Source organism: Bos indicus, chromosome X (genome assembly GCF_029378745.1).
Source record: "Bos indicus isolate NIAB-ARS_2022 breed Sahiwal x Tharparkar chromosome X, NIAB-ARS_B.indTharparkar_mat_pri_1.0, whole genome shotgun sequence".
In the NCBI taxonomy this organism is placed as follows: Eukaryota; Metazoa; Chordata; class Mammalia; order Artiodactyla; family Bovidae; genus Bos; species Bos indicus.
The window spans coordinates 37,766,751-37,788,020 of record NC_091789.1 but is presented as its reverse complement, the minus strand read 5'-3'; the positions used below and the strand labels follow the sequence as shown (position 1 = coordinate 37,788,020).

The 21,270-nt window shown below is 42.2% G+C and overlaps 1 protein-coding gene and 1 pseudogene across 1 annotated transcript; both read right to left on the bottom strand.

Annotated features, from left to right (window-relative positions):
• Positions 1-5,375: 5,375 nt before the first annotated feature.
• On the bottom strand, positions 5,376-7,023 carry LOC139181426 (obg-like ATPase 1 pseudogene; annotated as a pseudogene).
• Positions 7,024-13,053: 6,030 nt separating this feature from the next.
• On the bottom strand, positions 13,054-18,759 carry RAB39B (RAB39B, member RAS oncogene family). Its single transcript, XM_070784844.1, has 2 exons — positions 18,308-18,759; positions 13,054-15,906 (listed from the first exon to the last, which is right to left on the bottom strand). Exons 1-2 carry the CDS (start codon positions 18,520-18,522, stop codon positions 15,480-15,482), a joined length of 642 nt encoding a protein of 213 aa, XP_070640945.1. The 5' UTR covers positions 18,523-18,759; the 3' UTR covers positions 13,054-15,479.
• Positions 18,760-21,270: the final 2,511 nt, after the last annotated feature.

Below are 21,270 nucleotides of genomic sequence, written 5' to 3'. Positions count from 1 at the left end.
AAAGGATCATGCCTCCTAGCCATGGCTTATGTTCAGTAGATTGTGTAACAACTTGTCTTTGGGGCTGTGAGTTTTTTCCCGGATCTATTAGCACCTCCAAGTAAACCCATCTTAGGCTGAATCAGCTTATTTTCTCCAGTTCAAAGCTGTGGATTCTAGAGAGTAAAATACACAAAAATTTTAAAAAGCTAAAGGTCAGGAGATAATGATCTCTTCCTTTTCGTCAATACCTACATCTTTGGCTACTTAGGTCCATGTTTGGAGTGGCTTGGGCAATTGTTTATTCTCAGCCAGGTGGTCCAGAGGCAGCTTAAGAGTTACATTTTAACTGACCCGGGACATGTAATTTTCAACTCCACGATCACTGTTGCTTGCAATACCACAGCAAAGTGACAATATTAGCTTTTCAGGATCGACTTGGTGTCACCCTGAAACATCGACTCCAGGGTTCAGTTACAAGTGGGCTGTAGTTGCCCTTGTTTTCCATTGGTCCTCAGCTATGCAAGAGATGACCAGGGTCTAGGACTGACCTTGGCTTTAAGGATAGAATCTGCACAGTTCAGATGATACAAAGAAGGTCCTGGAAAAATAAGAATTGGTCCAAGATAAAATAATCCTGGAAGATCCCGTCCTTGACTCTCCTCCTATCCTATATGTATTCAGGTGGTCACACCACGAACTGCGGAAAGTTGATGGGTCCCAACATACTTCTGGGAGAAATCCAGATAACTAGTGACCATAGGGAGAATTGTTCACCCGTAGGACTGACCAACAGAGAAGGCAATGGCACCCCACTCCAGTACTCTTGCCTGGAAAATCCCATGAATGGAGGAGCCTGGTAGGCTGCAGTCCAAGGGGTCGCTAGGAATCGGACACGACTGAGTGACTTCACTTTCACTTTTCACTTTAATGCATTGGAGAAGGAAATGGCAACCCACTCCAGTGTTCTTGCCTGGAGAATCCCAGGGATGGGGGAGCCTGGTGGGCTGCCGTCTATGGGGTCGCACAGAGTCGGACACGACTGAAGTGACTTAGCAGCAGCAGCAGGAATGACCAAGGGAAACGATATTTTAAAAGCAGATAGTAACAAAGCTTGGAAGAGTTTTAAAAAGGGCAGGAATATGGTCAGAGTGCTTTTGTGTAGCTCGAAACTTTGATGTGACTCTGCGTATGTCATAAGGAAAAATGATTCAAGTAGCTGAATAATGGCAAATATATACCAATATTTAATATTGAGCTTAGAAGTGGTGGGGTATACTGAACACTGGTTATGGAAATCAGTATTCATATTGTAAACATTATCTAGTATGACTTTTGTTAACCCACCTGTTTCTGCTTTTTTCCCACCCCCAAAAAATATTTGCATGGAATTGTCATTAATACAAATGAAGTTTTTCAGAGTAACATTTTTTTTAATGTTTTGAACACTTCAAGTGAGATAGCAGTGGGAGGTTTTGGAGAATCAATTTTGTGTCTTGCAGAATTTAATGGAATGTGGACATTAGGCAACTTGGGAACAAGGGATTTGGATGAAAATAGAAATTTGAAACAAAAATGTCAAACAAACTAACTTCTGTTGCCTTCCTCAATAGAGATTGCAGCTGGTCTGTCCTTAAGGTAAGGACAGTGTTTCTCCTGTTTGATCTCCCTCTCTGGGGTGTCTTGTCATCTCCCCATCTCTCAGCCTCAGTCACAGCTAAGACCTTGTCAATCCCTGCAGTGCCTTCTTAATCTCCACCTCAAGCCATTCTGTTCCCTTCCAGGTTTTCACTGTCCCCCACATCTTGACTTCTTTCATGGTCTGTCTTGTTCAGGTCCTTGCACACACCACACATGCTTTGGTTCCACTCCTGCTGTGCTGTCCTGACCTGGCTAAGCCAGTGTCTTGTTTAATCAGACATCAAATTCCCAGCACTTTAAAGTCAGGGGTGCAAGGCTCCACCATCCGTAGGTCAGCCATTCAGACCTCCATGCTCCGATTCTTGCTCCCAGCTGTCAATATCTGTCAGCCTTGGCTGTCGCTTCTGTCACTCAACAGCAAAAAAAGTTAGAATAGCATTGAAGCATGTATATTACCATGTGTGAAATAGATCACCCGTCCAGTTTCAATGCATGAAACAGGGCACTCAAAACCGGTGCTCTGGGATGACCTGAGGGTAGGTTGGGATGGGAGGTGGGAGGGGGGTTCAGGATGGGAAACACATGTACACCCGTGGCTGATTCATGTCTATGTATGGTCAAAACCACGCCAATATTGTAAAGTAATTAGCCTCCAATTAAAGAAATTTACCCCCCCAAAAAAACGTTAAAGAGAAATCACACCCCCAAAAAAGCTTCTGTTCTTTACATCTGTGTCTCTTTGGCTGTAAAGAACAGAAGCTTTTTTTGTGCTGTGGTTTCTGTTTAGCTTTTTTATTGTAAAGTAATTAGCCTCCAATGAAAATAAATAAATTTACAAAAAGAAAAAGTGAAAGAGAAACCACACCCCCAAAAAAGCGTCTGTTCTTTACGTCTGTGTCTCTTTGGCTGTAAAAGACAGAAGCTTTTTTTGTGCTGTGGTTTCTCTAACTTTTTTTATTTTAAAGTAATTAGCCTCCAATTAAAATAATTAAAAAAAAAAAAAGCTTTTGCAGGAGGCCCCTTGCTGAGTGTAGCCCCCAGCCTATGACTGCCTCCGTCCACAGTTGTCTCACCCAACTCAGTTCTGCCTACTGTCAGCCTCTGGCCACCCTACCCTCGCCAAGACATGTGGACCATCATAGGCATTCTGGGCGGTATGTGAAGCATCTTGAATGTGTGCAGGGGCCATATCTGCTCAGCCAGGTTCTGGCCTGGGTAGTGCACACATTCTGTCCCCAGTGCCAGTGACCAAACCTGTTTGTTCCCTCGTCCTTGTAACTCTTGGCCTCTGATGGCCTAGAAGTTAAGTGAAGATGCTCAGTCATGTCCAACTCTTTGCAACCCCATGGACTGTAGCCCTCCAGGCTCCTCCGTCCATGGGATTCTCCAGGCAAGAAGAATGGAGGTGGTGGCCATTTCCTTCTCCAGGAGATCTTCCCAACTCAGGGATCGGACCCAGGTCTCCTGTGTTGTAGGCAGACGCTTTACCTTCTGAGCCACCAGGGAAGTCTTAAACAACAGAAATGTCTTCGAGTTTTTTCTGGAGGCTGAAGTCTGACATCAACGGATCCATGGGGCCACCCCTCTAATGACAGCTTCTGACCCTGTCTCCAAACGAGGTCAGATTCACTGTGGTGACCTCAACATATCTTGCTGGGGGGACACAAATCAGCCCATCAGAGGCAGAGCATGGCCCTGCAGATTCTGGAAATGTCAGAGGAGCATGGGCATCGTGTCACGGTCCACAGCAGAGCAGCTGGCCTCTCTCCACTTCACCCGCCCTCTCCACAACCAGGGCCCCTCTCTCCTGCATCCTCTATCTTTGTCCACTGAATTTTTCTTATCTTAAAAACAATTCTCTCCTGGCTTCTCTTCCCCTCAAGCTGCCATCCTCATTTCTCTGCCCTTCACAGAAAGCATTGTCCTGAAAGTGTTTGTACTCATGGTCCCCGTTGTTTCTCCTGTTTCTCTCCTGTTCTCAGTCAGATGCAGCTAACATGGAAGATTGCTCTCTCCTCCTGAGATTCCCTCTTGGCTTTTTAGGGTCCTTGCCTGGTTTTCCTCTCACCTCTCTGCCTGCTTCTTCTCACATTCATGTGCCAGCGCTTCTATCTCCTAGACCTCTGGTTTGTCATTCACCCTCGTGTTGCAAGGGCTTCCCTGGTGGCTCAGCCAGGAAAGCATCTGCCTGCAATGCAGGGGACCTGGGTTCGATCCCTGGCTCGGGAAGATCCCCTGGAGAAGGAAATGGCAACGCACTCCAATACTCTTGCCTAGAAAAGTCCGTGGATGGAGGAAACTGCTGGGCTACAGTCCATGGGGTCGAAAGAGTTGGACACGACTGAGTGACTTCACTCATTTCGTGTTGGAAAACACTCCTGCCCTGGTGAGCCTCAGAATTTGGTCTCCAACTTGGACCTTGAGAGCTCAGAATTTTGGACGCCTGTATCCAGCTGCTTACTTGACAGTTCCATCTGCCAAACTTCATGGACATCTCAAGCTCAACGTGTCAAAAACTTAACTCCTTCCCTTGCCTCACCTCCAACTCAAGTCTATCCACACTCCAACATACTCTGATTTCCTATTCATCCATCTGTAAATCCTGACTCTTAACATCATGGTGTATCCAAAATGTGACTGACTCATCACCTCCTCAGCTACAATCCTGGCCCAAGTCCCAACATTTGTTGCCTGGATCACCACCACAGCCTCTGAGGTGGGCTCTCTGCTTCCACGCTTGTCTCTCTGTGGTCCACCATGTGAAGAGGTCAGAGCTCAGGGCATAAGCCAGCATCCTGACAATGATCTAAATTCACTGACATGAGCTGGCTTCCACTCCGGCCCTTTGCCTACCTCGTACCCTTCCCTGTGGGCCTTCTGCTTTAGCACGCCTGGTTCTGCTCTTCCTGGAATGGACAATCATTTTGCTTCTATTTCAGGACTTTTCTTGCTTGCTATTCTTTCTTCCTGGAAAATCCTTCCCCATTTTGTCCAGATATACAGATGTTATCTACATAGCTTCCCCCTGAACTCTTCTAAATTCAAGTCTCTGCTCAAATATAACTTCCTAAATGAGCTTCTTAAGGCCACCATACACACGTTGGAAAGGACTGGCCCCCTGCACAACACACACAAATGTGTGTCCTTACCCCTCTTCCTTGCTTTATTTTGCCATGAGTACTTAACTCTAGTATCAATTCAGCAATCGCTTAGTCATGTTCAACTCTTTGCAACCCCATGGACTGTGGCACGCCAGGCCTCCCTGTCCATCACCAACTCCCGGAGTTTACCCAAACTCACGTCCATTGAGTTGGTGATGCCATTCAACCATCTCATCCTCTGTCATCCCCTTCTCCTCCTGCCTTCAATCCTTCCCAGCATCAGGGTCTTTTCCAATGAGTCAGTTCTTCACATCAGGTGGCCAAAGTATTGGAGTTTCAGCTTCAGCATCAGTCCTTCCAATGAATATTCAGTCCTTTAGGATGGACTGGTTGGATATCCTTGCAGTCCAAGGGACTCTCAAGAGTCTTCTCCAACACCACAGTTCAAAAGCATCAATTCTTCAGGGCTCAGCTTTCTTTATAGTCCAACTCTTACATCCATACATGAATACTCGAAAAACCATAGCCTTGACTAGATGGACTTTTGTTGGCAAAGTAATGTTTCTGCTTTTTAATATACTGTCTAGGTTGGTCATAACTTTCCTTCCAAGGAGTAAGTGTCTTTTAATTTCATGGCTGCAGTCACCATCTGCAGTGATTTTTTTTTTTTTTTTTTTGGTTTTGTCAAATGTTTTATTGAGTGTAGACATCTGGAGTACTGTAAAACATGCATTATCTGTAGATTCAAAAAGGAGCAAGCCACATTGTCCTCACTGTCAAATGTGTCAGGCTTGGCATACATGATGGAGATTAATGAAGTATCATGAGAGTAATATGGTTCCTGAAAAGCTTCTACAATTTGGAGTAGGGTCTTAATCACGTGAAAAGCAAAGCTGTTCACATTTGGTGAACTTGCATCTCATTGGAGGTACACAGTATTTTAATTTTAAAACAAATAAAAATAATTGTTTGTAGAAGATTCCCATCACCCCAACTTTACCTGCCCTTTCAGTTTTCAGAAATTTTAATTTAAAAAAAAAAGTATATGCCTTTTGGAAGTTGTACATTTATCTGAGCAATAATTAAAATTTATTTCTTCTTCGGTTGCTGAGGTGTATTAAATTTGAAGAAGATAATATCTCCATCTTCAACAATATAATTTCTGCCTTGTTGTCTGTACTTTCCAGCAGCCTTGACTGCATTTTCAGAACCTTCCTCTTTAAAATCTTCGTATTTCATTACTTCAGCCATAATGAATCCTTTTTCAAAATCTGTGTGAATCTTTCCTGCAGCTTGAGGAGCCTTCGTCCCTTTCCTGATGGTCCATGCACGCACTTCATCTGGGCCTGCAGTGAAAAAGTATTCTAGTTGGAGTGCTGCAAACCCAGCCTTAATGATCTTTGGCAAAGCGCTTTGTGTCATGTTCACTTCCAGATACTTCTGTCTCTCCTCAGCACTCAATTCTTGCAACCTGAGTTCCAAGGCCCCACTAAAAGGAATGACCAAGGCACTTGGGTCATACTTGTCCACCCACTCTTTAATTTTTATCAACCATTTGTTTTTCTTTCTAATGTAGTCTTTTTCGGAAAGATTAACCAAGTAGACCATTGGTTTTGAAGTCAGAAATAAGTGTTTATTCAATACTTCAATCTCTTTGTCATTCCAATCATGATAGAATCGAACAGGTTTCTTTTGATCTATAACCCAGGATTTGACTTTGCACATTATGTCATATTCAGGTTTTAGTTTTTTATCTCCACCTCTCACAGCCACTTTCTCTAGTTTATCTATAATGGGCCCAACCATTTCCTCATCTTTAAGCTGAAGCTCTTCATGTATTATTTCTATATCTCGAACAGGATCTACACTTCCTTCAACATGTGTGATATCATCATCTTCAAAAGCACGTGTTAAATGAAAGATTCCATCACAGGCACTAATATGAGATAAAAAGGCATTCCCCAGGCCTTGCCCATTGTGAGCTCCTTTCACAAGGCCAGCAATATCCACTACATTTAGAAAAGCAGGAATTTTGCTTGCTGGTTTGTGGTACTGGCAAAGAAAGTCAAATCTTTCATCAGGCACAGGTACTCTGCTCTCATTCGGATCAATAGTGCAGAATGGGAAGTTTTCTGCTGAAGCTTGACTATTGGTTAGTACATTGAAGAAGGTAGATTTCCCAACATTTGGTAATCCAACAATACCAATTTTCAAGGAGGTTCCAAATCTTCCAATGATTGGGGGTGGTTTAATTCCATCACCTCCCTTTTTGGGGGGCATCGAGTGAGGCGTGGGCCGCTCTCGCGAGGCGCGGCCTAGTCCAACAACACCTCATTCATCCACACGCTGCACGCCGCCAGCTGCCCTCGCCCCATGCCGGCCACCCAGCCTGCAGTGATTTTGGAGCCCAGAAAAATAAACTCTAGTATGGATGCCACTGTTTACTAGAGACAGCCCTGCTTTATACTTGTACAGCAGTTAACACTCTGTTCTTACCTCCCCTTCTGCCTTCAATCATGTTGGCTTGGTTGGGAATTCTGACTGGAGCACAGAAAAAGGAAGGCCTTTTACGTAGGTAACATAATAATTAATACATCACAATGCAGAAGAAGTAAAAAAGCATAAAACCAAGAACTCAACTGATTCTTTGGAAATACTGATAAAAATAGGCAGACCTCTAATATAACGCCTCTGAATAATAAAAAACAGAAACATGTAACATTGTAAATGAAAGGTTTCTATCCACAAATACAGATACTTTAAAATTATACTAAGCTCAACTGTATGCCCATACATTTGAAATTCTAGATGGAAGATACAAGTTTCAAAGGAAATATAAATTACCAAAATTTACCTACAAGGATTCATGTGTTAATCTAGACAGTCTGTGTGCTGCTATGTTGTTGTTCAGTCACTCAGTCGGGTCTGACTCTGAGACCCCATGAATTGCAGCACGCCAGGCCTCCGTGTCCATCAACAACTCCCGGAGCTTGCTCAAACTCACGTCCGTGATGCCATCCAACCATCTCATCCTCTGTTGTCCCCTTCTCCTCCTGCCTCCAATCTTTCCCAGCATCAGGATCTTTTCCAATGAGACAGTTCTTTGCATCAGGTGGCCAAAGTGTTGGAGCTTCAGCTTCAGCATCTGTCCTTCCAATGAATATTCAGGGCTTATTCCTTTAGGATGGACTGGTTTGATCTCCTTGCAGTCCAAGGGACTCTCAAGAGTCTTCTCCAACACCACAGTTCAAAGCATCAATTCTTCAGGGCTCAGCTTTCTTTATGGTCCAACTCTCAAATCCATACATGACTACTGGAAAAACCATAGCTTTGACTATAGAGACCTCTGTCAGCAAAGTCATGTCTCTTCTTTTTAATGTACTGCCTAGATTTCATTCCAAGCTTTTCTTTTCTTCCAATAGCTTTTCCAAGGAGCAAGTGTCTTTTAATTTCATGGCTGCAGTCATCGTCTACAGTGGTTTTGGAGCCCAAGAAAATAAAACATGTCACTCTTTCCAATGTTTCCACATGTATTTGCCATGAAGTCATAGGACTGGATGCCATGATCTTTGCTTTTTGAATGTTGAGTTTTAAGCCAGCCTTTTCACTCTCTTTTCACCTTCATCAAGATGCTCTTTAGTTCCTCTTTGCTTTCTGCCATAAGGGTGGTGTCATCTGCATATCTGAGGTTATTGATATGTCTCCTGGAAATCTGGATTTCAGCTCGTGCTTCATCCATTTCAGCATTTCACATTATGTACTCTGCATATAAATTAAATAAGCAGAGTGACAATATACAGCCTTGACATACTCCTTTCCCAATTTGGAACCAGTCTGTTGTTCCATGTCTGGTTCTAACTGTTGTTTCTTGACCAGCATGCAGGTTTCTCAGGAGGCAGGTCAGGTGGTCTGGTATTCCCATCTCTTGAAGAATTTTCCACAGTATGTTGGAATCCACACAGTCAAAGGCTTTAGTGTAGTCAATGAAGCAAAAGTAGATGTTTTATGGAATTTTCATGCTTTTTATATGATCCAAGGGATGTTAGAAATTTGATCTCTGGTTCCTCTGTCTTTTCTAAATCCAGCTTGAACATCTGAAGGTCCTCAGTTCATGTACTGTTGAAGCCTGGCATGGAGGATTTTGAGCATTACTTTGCTAGCATGTGAAATGAGTGTGATTGTGTGATAGTTTGAACATTCATTGACACTGCCTTTCTCTGGGATTGGAATGAAAACTAACCTTTTCCAGTCCTGTAGCCACTGCTGAGTTTTCCAAATTTGCTGGCATATTGAGTGCAGCACTTTCACAGCATCATCTTTTAGGACTCAAAATAGCTCAGCTGGAATTCCATCACCTCCACTAGCTTTGTTTATAGTGAGGCTTCCTAAGGCCTACTTTACTTCACATTCCACGATGTCTGACTCTAGGTGAGTGATCTCACCGTCATGGTTATCTGGGTCATGAAAATCTTTTTTTGTATAGTTTTTCTGTGTATTCTTGCCACCTCGTCTTAATATCTTCTGCTTCTGTTAGGTCCATACCATTTCTGTCCTTTATTGAGCCCATCTTTGCATGAAATGTTCCCTTGGTATCTCTAATTTTCTTGAAGAGATCTCCAGTCTTTCTCATTCTATTCTTTTCCTCTATTTCTTTATACTGATCACTTAGGAAGGCTTTCCTTGCTATTCTTTGGAACTCTGCATTCAGGTGGGTATATCTTTCTTACTGAATTGAAGTTGGGCAAGAAGAAATCATGATTCAAACCTATATCTATAGTACACATTGTATAAGAGAAATATCTGTGAACAAGATGAATAATGTTCTTACTTTCATGGACCTTACAACTGGAGCTGTAGCCAGAGGCCAGATCATGCATGGCCTTGTAGCCACATTAAGAAATGTCAAGTTTGTCTGGACTTTGTTCTAAATGTGATGAGAAACTGTTGGTGGGTTTCAAGCAGGTGAATGACTTGATGTGATTTCCTTTTTGAAAAGATCATTCTGGCTGTTATATTGAGAATGTATCATGGGAATAAGAGCTGAAGTAGGGAGACCACTTAGAAAGATAGTAAATAGTTCAGCAAAGAGTCGATAGTGGTTTGGACAAAGGTGATAGTAATAGGGGCAGAGAAAATGGCAGAGTTGGCTATATTTTGGAGAAAGAATTGATAGGACTTGATGACCTATTTGATATGGGAAGTGAGGGAAAGTGAGGAAATAGAATAACTTTTAAGTTTCTGTGTTGAACAAGGGGGTAGATGGTGGTGTCATTTACAGAAGCAAGTCTGGGGTTGAAGGAGCTTGTTTTGATTACCATTGATTTCATACTGGATATGTCAAGTTTGAGGAATTTGTGGATGTGTTTAGTAGGCAGGTTGGTTGTATTGGTATAGTGCACACAAGAGTGGGCTGGAATCCTTCAGTTGGGAGTCATCAATACAAAGACAGTGACTAAAATCATAAAAGATTGGGCCTCCAACAGAACTCAGAACATCAACTTACTAAGAGGCTTGGTGTCGGCAGAAATCACTCCACCAGCACTATACTGGCAAAGGTCGTGCATACCTTCCTGCTCCCTGAAATCCTAGGGATATATTTTCAGACTTGTCTTTCTGAACCCACTGCTGCTTGGGGATACTACTGTCTACTCCTTCATGTGAAACTGTGCTCTCAAAGTTTCCCATTCTCTCCTTCTAAGTTCCATTACTTTGCCAACAAAGGTCTGTCTAGTCAAGGCTATGGTTTTTCCATTAGTTATGTATGGATGTGAGAGTTGGACTATAAAGAAAGCTGAGCACTGAAGAACTGATGCTTTTGAACTGTCGTGTTGGAGAAGACTCTTGAGTGTCCCTTGAACTGCAAGGAGATCCAGCCAATCCATCCTAAAGGAGATCAGTCCTGGGTGTTCATTGAAAGGACTGATGTTGAAACTGAAGCTCCAATACTTTGGCCACCTGATGGGAAGAGCTGACTCATTGGAAAAGACACTGATGCTGGGAAAGATTGAAGGCGGGAGGAGAAGGGGACAACAGAGGATGAGATGGTTAGATGGCATCACAGAGTCAATGGACATGAGTTTGGGTGGACTCCAGGAGTTGGTGATGGACAGGGAGGCCTGGTGTGCTGCTGTCCATGGGTTCACAAAGAGTTGGACATGACTGAGTGACTGAACTGAACTGAACTGAACTGAAGTTCCCTTTCCCTAAACCTTGTGGTTTCCCAGGGCAGACTAAGGAGTTAGACCATAGGTTGCACTGTCAGGAACAACTTCTCAAGCCACATCTTCTCTAGGATCAGGAAGCTGCTTGCAGATTTCAGCAGCTGTTGGTTTCAGAACTTGATGGAGGTCAGGGAGAAATCCATGAAGACATCTCAAGGTAGAGAATCTAAGATTGAGTGAAGGGCAAATACAAACACCCTGAGGTGTGAATGTGCCAGGGGTGTTTGATGAACAAGGCCACACAGGTGATGCAAAGGGGTTGAACTTCATTTTTAAAAGTTTTTCTGAGGGCCACTGGAAATACTTTGGGTTTTCAGCTGACTAAAATGGATAACCACTGGGGCATTACGAGCAGCTGATTGCTGATAATAAATGTTTTTTCAGGCTCCTTCTGGCTGCTGTGTGGAGAATAGACTCTGGAAGCAGGGAGATCAGTGATCACAACAACCGTGGCAACAAATGACAGTGTGACATGTTACACTTATGACCCTAATAGACATTCAAATGGAGACGTTGGCTACACAGTTGGTTCTAAATGTGTAAACTTCAAGGGAGAAAGAGATGAGCTGCAGATAGAAATTCAGGACTCATTGGCTGACAGGTGATATTTACAGTCATGTAACTGAATGATATTGCATTTTTGGTCCTTCCCTCCCTCCTTTCTCCCCGCCCTCCCTACCTCCCTCATTCACTCATGATTATAAAAGTGATAAAGCTTATGCTCAGACTCTGAATCAAACATTTTCCCTTTTTTTTCATGTGTGTGTTCAGTCGCTCATTTGTGTCCTACTCTTTGTGACACCATGGACTGTAGCACGCCAGGCTCCCCGTCCATGGGATTCTCCAAGCAAGAATACTGGAGTGGGTTGCCATTCTCTTCTCCAGGGGATCTTCCCAACCCAGAAATAGAACCTGTGTCTCCTGCATTGCAGGTGGAGTCTTTACTGCTGAGCTATTGGGAAGGGCTTCCATTTTTTTTTTTTTTTTTACTCCTCCACCAAATATGTGCTATAAACCCTAGGCAGTGTATGGAACTCTTGTGTTGCAATCTGGGCTCCATACTGCAAGTGATCCTGACACAAAATGCACATCTTAGTAGTACTTGAAAAGATAGAAGCAATGTAGCCTTGAGAAAAGAAGACTTTCTAGGGAAAACAATTGTAATAAGCTATGTGGCATCTATCTAAAGCAAATAAAACCTCTAATTTTAAAAGATACACACACCCCAGTGTTCACAGTGGCACTATGTACAATACCCAAGCCATGGAAGCAACCTAAGTGGCCATCAACAGATTAATAGACAAACAAGATGTGATATATATATACACACACATATATATATGATATGTGATATATATATATATATAGTAGAATATTACACAGCCATAAAAAGTAACAAAATTGTGCCATTTGCAGAAATATGGATGGACCTAGAGATTATCATACCAAAGTGAAGTAAGTCAGACAGAGAAAGACAAATATATCACCTGCATGTGGAATCTAAAAAATACAATAAACTGCTGAATATAACAAAACAGAAGCAGTCTCATGGATATAGAAAACAAATCAGTAGTTCCTAGCAGGGAGAAAGAGAAGAGGCATGATAGGGGTAGAGGATTAAGAGGGACAAACTACTATGTATAAAATAAGTAAGCTACAGGGGTATATTGTACAGCACAGGGAATATAGCCAATATTTTGTAATAACTTTAAAAGGAGTATAGTTTATAAAATACTGAATCACTATTTTATAAATCTGAAATGAGTATAATATTGTAAATCAACTATACTTCAATTAAAAAACAACCCCCCCCCAATTTTTAGGAGCTATTTAACAAAAATAGTTAAATTTAAACAAAAAACCCTTGACTAAAAATTGCAACGATTCATATTTAGGCTTCACAGAACAAATGTTTGCAAAAGTCATATGGCATTTCCAGGGATTAGTGAGGTCTCTGTGACTTTCAACCTGATGATCCTGTAACTTTCTGGCTTTAAGATATTGGTGAATACTGTTATGCGTATGTCCCACCTACCTGATGTTCTTGGTAGCAGTTGCTACACTGTAGGGACAGACTCCTCTGGAAATAGCTACAACACACACTTGGAATCTTACAGTCACATAATCAACCATTTTACTAAATACAAGCATATTTTCATTCACATACAGCTAAAGTTTTTCACATTTCATTACAGTGCACAACAAAGTGAGGAAAAGTACACAGTACATTTTATTCTGGAATATGAGGCAATCTAATCCAACATGCAGTTGTGGTCTTTGTTGCAAGTTAGTTTATCTTGTCTTCACCTATGTAGTAAAATAGCTTCTAGAGCTTTACCCTTAATATTGTACTAACACCTGACTTTTTCACACCTTTTCCAAAACCCACTTATTGCAGTGACAACAGCACTGAATTCTACTAAAATGAGTTTTAAAGTTCTAGAATTTGTTTAAGCAGTTAAGCTCAGCCACTTCTGCTGAATCTATGATGAGTATTTTTAAACCTGCCTAAAAATGCAAAGAATGAGAAAAATATACATATGATGTATTTAAGTCAAGAAAATGGTAGAGAGTTTTGTTTCTATCCTTTTTTTCTTGAACTGACAGAATCCAGTCAACTCTCATCTATCCACTGGATAATCTTGCTTTCAGAATCTTCTAAACATAATTAAGTATAGCAGTTGATGAAACTTTGTGTTAGCCCAATTTACTATCTTTTATTTGTCTTCTACAACCACAAAGCTGGCAACTTAGTTACTCCACCCAAGCTAGGTCACGCTAAACCAAGGAAGAGATGATGATTGGGTCACTTGTAGTGGATGCTGCAGGTAGGTCTAAGGTGGTTTGTTCCCATAATTTTCATGATTTTACTGCTTTATTTTGGCTGAAGTAAATCCTCCAAATTTCAGATTCAGTTACATCCATTCTGAAATTTAATACCATATTTCAAAGCAATTTACCATCCTTAGGCGTTCGTATCACAATGGAAATGAGAAACCTGACTCTAATCAGAATTGGTTTTTTTACTACAAAAAGTATGGCTTTTGCCTAGCTGAACTGGCTACAATCAAAAAATCATTTAAAGCATCACCTCTCTTAAAGAAGATAATGGAACCGCAAGGCAACCATTTCAAGTTTCTGATGCAACTAGTTAGCTGTCTGTTCACCTGAGAATTAAGAGTTAACTTTGTAGGGTAGATAGGAGCCCAGTGTAGGCATATGGCAAACAAGGAGCCAAGGTCATTGTGAAGTGAGTATTTACCCCCACCCCACTCCCCATTGCTGTATTTAGTTCCTTTCAATAATATATCCACTGCATTTCAGTGATAAGAACACATAACCCAAATAGTTCTAATATGTGTTCACTGTGCAATTATTCACTTGTGTAAAATCCTCTTGTCAATAATACCTGAATGGGCTTTACCTTTGACTTATGCCCAGGTTTCCTCAGGGTTAGAGCTGAGTTATAATCAATAAGGAAACATATCCTAACATGTAGAGAATATTTATTTGCAGTCATATCTCTTCCAAAGTAAACAATAACAGTTTATTCATTGGGCAGCAGGATGATGCAGTGAAGTAAAAACCAGGAGTCAGAAGACCTTCACTTTGGCCTAGTGACTCTCCTCTGCCTCTCAGTTAATTTTTTTGTAAACTGGGGAAGAAAACCTCATGGCCTCTTACAATGATCAAACAGGTCATTCAGTGAACCATAATGTGTCTGTAAGGGTTACAGCCCCTCCTAAGCAGATGTTTACGTTCAGATCATAGTCACCAAAGCAGTGAAATCCCAGGTGTGGTCAGAGGCAAAAGGGGGATGACATCGGTATTAATAGTATTTCTCTCTTCTAATTCCATGATAATTTGCATGGGAAAATTTCTTACACAGTGCTGGTTATTCTTGCACAAGACTGTACATTTTTTTGAATTGATAATAACAGTGTATAAATTGACTCCCTCTTGACATTCACACCATTTTTTTTTATCAGAACACCAGGCCTTGAAAGGGTCTTATGAAAAGACTGGCCCATACCCCTCATTTTACAGATGAGCTGTGGAGAGCTAATTGGTACCTTTTAACCAAACCCCACACATACATTTAGTGCAGGATATTCATATTGGTTGGGTCAATATCTCTCATTTTTGTAGGTTTGATCATTGTTCCCGATGTGATACTTTTATCCCTTTTACATATTTTATTATGATCGTGACCTATGCAACACCGAGAAATAGTTGTCCTGACTGTGGGTGTACTTTCCTGGGGGGCCTGGTTCCCTGGACCTCAGCTTCTTGACATACAGTCTACAAAGGGCATACAGAGCAGCCAGTGCGCAGCTTGGGCCACAAAACAGGGCCAGTTCCAGTTCCAGGTTCCCCCGCCCACCTACCAATCACCTGTCTGAGGGCCCCTTGGGGAAGAGGCTCACTTGGTATCCAATATAGAGGTTTAAGTTCTCTTGAGTCGCATGATGATTCTATCATTTTGATCAGCTGGAAGTCCAGGTGGGACAGCAGGTTTTGGAGACACAAGGGCTAACTAGCACAAACATCTTCTCTCTGATTTGACTACCTCTTCTGAAGAGTGAACCACGTTGGGGACAAATCCACTCTTCACCCCTTCCCAGCCCTCCTGGATGGTAATATCCCCCCTTTTCACCAGCTCATATATGTCTCTTGTCAGGTCTGTGAAGGCCTTCTCTACGTTAATGGCGTCTCGGGCTGACGTTTCAATGTACTTCATGCCATACGCAGCAGCCAGTTTCTCAGCCTCGTGGCGAGTCACTTGCCTCTGTGTATCCAGGTCACACTTGTGACCCACGAGAACGAATACAATTTGGTAGGGCTGGACGTGTACTTTGGTCTCTTCTAACCACTCGTGGACATTCTGGAAAGACCTGCGGTTGGTAATGTCAAATAAGAGAAGACCACCTACTGAGTTCCTGTAGTAGGCACGAGTGATGGATCTAGAACACAAGAGAGAAGTCAAGATTGAATGCCAAGCCCAAACTCCTGTACTTCAGTGAACTCAAAGAGTGGTCTCTGGTTAGCGACAGAGTCCTTCGGTGAAAATGCTTTTCTCTTTGTAACAAAGGAATACAAACGTCATTCCATCATAATAACGATACATGAATTTGCAATTGAGCTAAACTTTTCAATTGAGCTAAGCTTTGAAATGGTATCTTCTAGAAATGAATGCTCGTGGGCATACAGGCATTTTCCCTCAGCTTAGGTCAAACCATAGTTAACCTGTCCATTCTCACCACTGAAGAGCTGAATGAGATTTCTTTTTCTGCTAAGTGGGATATCTAAGTAACAGGTTATCATGAGGCAAATGAAATAATGGATTAAGTATTCTGTCACCTGGAGAGCTCATTACAAATGATCATAGTTGGCATAGGATTTTCTAAAAAAGAAAAATGAATTTATGATAGTTGACAGGAAATACAAGTATATATCACAAAAGTGCTCCATTTATCATTACCGTATTTCTCTGTTACCTTTTTATTTTCACCAGAGGTCTTCAACCTCTTCTGTGAAGGGGAACACGATTTTGTTTTTTTACTTTGCAGGCCATGTGGGAATAGGAAAAAGAGGGATTGTCTGCAAAGACCTTGAGCCAATTGTCTGTCTGCCCCACTTCAGAGAGGCTGACTCAGGAGCCACCAGGTGGGAGAAACTGCCTAAATAGACAAAGCTTCCCCTTAAAATCGTATGATTTATTTAAAGCATTGTAATCAGAATGTTTCTAAAACCTATTATACATTTTCTCTACTTCTGAAATGGAAGAAACCACATATATTTTCGCTTCTTGATTTGAGGAGCTTCATTTTCAATGTGCATTATGGTACTTTTCTCAGGGCATCTTAGACATTGTAGAACTATTTGCTTATCCAGTCACTTTCCTTAGACTACCATGCTTCTTGACCTATGTCTATTTTTAGTTTTTCTTTCTCCTTGGATGAAGAATATAAACAATGAGGGACTCGATAGCTTAAGCCTTAGGACAAATGGCCCAGTTGGGGCCACAGAACAAACATTGTCCAGGGAATTGGAGTCCTAGCTAGATGATGGTAAGAACAAAACAGCAAAAAATTTTCTTAATGTAAACAAAGTTAAAAGACAAATGAAAAACTGAAAAAACACTTTACAACATCCATGACAGAAAAGGATTAATATTCTTAATATACAAAGAACCCTTAGAAGTCACTATCATCCAATAAATAATAATCCGTGGATATGAAAAGGCTGTTCATACAGAAAGAAATTGCGACAAACACAAAAGATGCCTTTCTTCGGTTATAATGTGAAACATGAAATCACAAGTTCAAAGTGAACCTGGACAAGGATATTTGTTTGCAGAAGTGGGGAAGTGGAGACAAGTCTAACTTTTCTCCCCACCCCTCTTCAACCAGCTAACCAATATCTTCTATGTTTGATTCTTGTTCACTAGATAAATGATGATTTATTGAGGCCTCTTGATTGAGTTTTGGCTGCTCTGCATGACTGTAGCTCAAAGTTTTCTGCGTACACTGCTCTGACTTTTGTCTTTATACATGCAGTTTCCTCACACTCATCAGGCGTCATTGTCTCCAGTAAGCCTTCCCTCATCTGTGTCCATACATATAATTACACGTGATACATGCTACAAGTGAAACAAAGTGTTGGAAGAGAAAATTCCACCTGTTTATTTATCACTCATTATGTGCTAAATGTTATCATAGGCGGTGAGCCTACAAATATGAACAAGGCACTCTTTTGTGTAATTACTGACCTAGTTCCCCCTCCACTATGCTAGCAGAGACATTCTAGGAGGGCAATGCCTGTGTCTATTTTGTTTACATGGCATCCCCTTACAGGAGGTTCCTCAGGCTGTTTCCCCAGTGATAGGTGCAGTGTCTGGCAGAGAGTGAATGATCATTGCATGCGTGCTAGTTGCAAGAAAGAATCAATCATCACATACATCTCTATTTCTATCTAGTATTTATGTTTCTATCTATATCTTTATCTCTACATCACCTATCTAGATCTGTCATCCTACATTAGGATGACCTGGGAACATTTTTTGAAATGTAGCATAGGGACTGAAATTGATGAATGACAGAGATCAACTCCAGCGAGTTGATTAACCACGAAGGGGGCAAGTTGGTGGAGTTGTGGTACGAGCAATATGTATTATTGACTGCCAGGATGTATCTTTCCCTCTACTGAATTCCCAGCTAGCTGAAGGTGGGCTTGAGCAGAAACTCTCAGAGCCTCGCTACCTTCGCTAAGGGCGGCGACCGGGACCAGGAAGTCCTCTTCCCCCGGGGATCGGGAAAACCCAGAAGACCTCCCACTGCTCACGGGCCGAGTCTGCGCTCCCACCTGAACCTCTCTTGACCCGCGGTATCCCAGATCTGGAGCTTGATGCGTTTTCCGGGTTCGATCTCCACCAGACGGGAGAAGAAATCCACCCCCACCGTCGGGTCCGAAACCTGGGCAAAGCGGCCCTCGGTGAAGCGGCGGATCAGACACGACTTGCCCACCGTGGAATCCCCGATGACAATCAGCCGGAACTGATACAGCCAGATGGCCTCCATTGCCGAGGCTCGGCAGGTCTCCTTGGCCCGGGCCTCAGGCGGCGAGATGGGGGCGCCAGGCCGGGGCCTCGGAGAGCGCGGCTCGGTCCTGATCTAGATCAGCCACGAGGGCATCGCTGGCCTGGGAGCCTCAGGCCAGGTAGGCCCAGGCGCGGGGAGGACCGAGGGATGGATGCTGCGCTCGCGGAGGTGATGAAATGGCAGCAGCATCAGCACCACGCACTCTGACTCATCACTGACAACAGGCTTACTGTAATCCTCCAGGTAGAGGCGACGCCCAGCACCACATTGTCTGTAAAAGCAGCGCACATAGAAATGGCCGGGGGCGGGGGTTGGGGGGGCAGAAGCTAGTTCCCTGCTTTTCTGGCTTAAGAGTCAGCATTCAAAAATCTAAGAGCACGGCATCCAGTCTCATCACTTCCCCGGCAAACGGATGGGGGGAAAATGGAAACAGTGACAGACTTTTTCTTGGGCTCCAAAATCAAAGGCTATGGTGACTGCAGCCAGGAAATTAAAAGACGCTTGGTCCTTGGAAGAAGACAGTGTTACTCGCTCAGTCGTGTCAGACTCTTTGCGACCCCATGGGTGGTAATCCGCCAGGCTCCTCTGTCCATGGAATTCTCCAGGCAAGAATACTGGAGTGGATTGCTATTCTCTTCTCCAGGGGATCTTCCCGAATCAGAGATCAAACCCGGGTCTCCTGCATTGGCAGGCGGATTCTTTACCGCCTGAGCCACTAGGGAAGCCTTGGAAGAAAAGCTATGACAAATCTAGACAGCCTGTTAAAAAGCAGAGACATCACTTTGTGAACAAAGGTACCTATAGTAAAAGCTATGGTTTTTCCAGTAGTCACCTATGAATGTGAGAGTTGGACCCTAAAGAGGGCTGAGCACCGAAGAATTGACGCTTTTGAACTGTGGTGATGGAGAAGACTCTTGAAAGACCCTTGGACTGGAAATAGATCAAACCAGTCAGTCCTAAAGGAATCAACACTGAATATACATTGGAAGGACTGATGCAGAGGCTGAAGCTCCAATACTTTGGCCACCTAATGGGAAGAGCTGACTCACTGGAAAAGACCCTGATGCTGGGAAAGATTGAAGGCAGGAGGAGAAGGGGATGGCAGAGGATGAGATGGTTGGATGGCATCATCCACTCAATGCTTTGAGCAAACTCCAGGAAATAATGAAGGACAGTGAAGCCTGGTGTACTGCAGTCCATGGGTTCACAAAGAGTTGGACACGATTTAGCCACTGAACAACAACTTCCTTTCTTCCACCCACCTCCTTTTCTTAATTAAAATTTTTCTCTGTCTTTCAAATAGCAAAAGTAACACCTCTTCATTAAAACTAGTGAAACAGTATAAATATACTGAAAAGAAATATGAAGTTTGCTATATATTCTTCCACATGTATTTCTATAAAATATATACATATACACATTTATTGCTGTTTGATTTTACACAAATTTGATCAAACTGGACCATTCTGACATTTGCTTTTTGCAATTAATAAAGAATCGTAGACATCTCTTTATTTCCAACTCAGTTTCCTTTTGCCATAACAATGCTGCAAAACAACCCAAATGTCCATCAACAGATAAATGGATAAACAACACATATGTTATTTCTATGAAATAGGGTTTTAAAAAGAAAGACCAAAAAGTCAAAGAGTATGAATATTTTAAATGTTATAGATATGGCCATTATACTTTGAAAACATACTTAGCAATTTAAATTCTAGTTGGCAAAGTTTGAAAAGACCATTTCTTTTTTTCTTTTCTTTTTCTTAGGAAAACTATCAGAAGTTACTTTAATAAAATTAAATCCTGCCACAGTGGGATGGGTACAGTGGGGTGTCTGGCTCTCCCAAGACTATAAATTGCAGAGTGAACATCTTGTAGTCTTTGAATATGATGTACTAAAATCATTAACTTTACTCCTGACAAAACCAGTACAAAGTTTAAAACTGTGTTCAAGCCTCTGTGGCCTTGTCTTTTGAAGTAAAATGCTGAGTTGAGTCAATGATTGGAAAATGTGAAGATTTAGAAACAAAGAATAGCTGTCAGGCTAAGGAACTGGTAACAATTTAGACTATAATTCTGCCACATAACAGAATCACCCAAAGTCCCAGTTCCCTGAAGGATATAGATAAAGGCCTGATATATATTCCTAAGTTGTTTTTACAGGAAGCAGACACCCCCTTCCCACCAGATGAAAACTGCTGATCTCAAGAACACAGACCCTAGGCTGGCTGAAACAAGAAGGTTGATAATGCTTGAAATGTCACCTTGATGTCAACCAATCCAAGAACTGTCCACAAGCTGATCACACCCTACTCCTTGAACACTATAGAAACTCCTTACTACCCACTCCAGGCTGGGTCATAGGGCCTTCAGGGCATTAGCCCATTGTGGCCCCCTTTGCCTGGCAAAGCAATAAAAAAACTATTATTTTCTACTTTACCCAAAACTCTGTGTCCCTGTTCCTATTTGGCACCGTTGAACAGAGGCCAAGTTTCAGCGACAAGTTTACAGCAGTTAAAAGCCCTAACAGTGAGGCTTGAAAAGACCATTTCTTTGGCATTACTTCAAGCATCATATGTGATATTCTTTATTAATTCTTTCCAATCTGATGTAATTACAAATAAATGGAATCACACAATATATGGACTTTTGTGACTGACTTCTTTCACTTATCATAATGTTTTTGAGTTCATCCACATTGTAACATATATCAAGACTTTGATC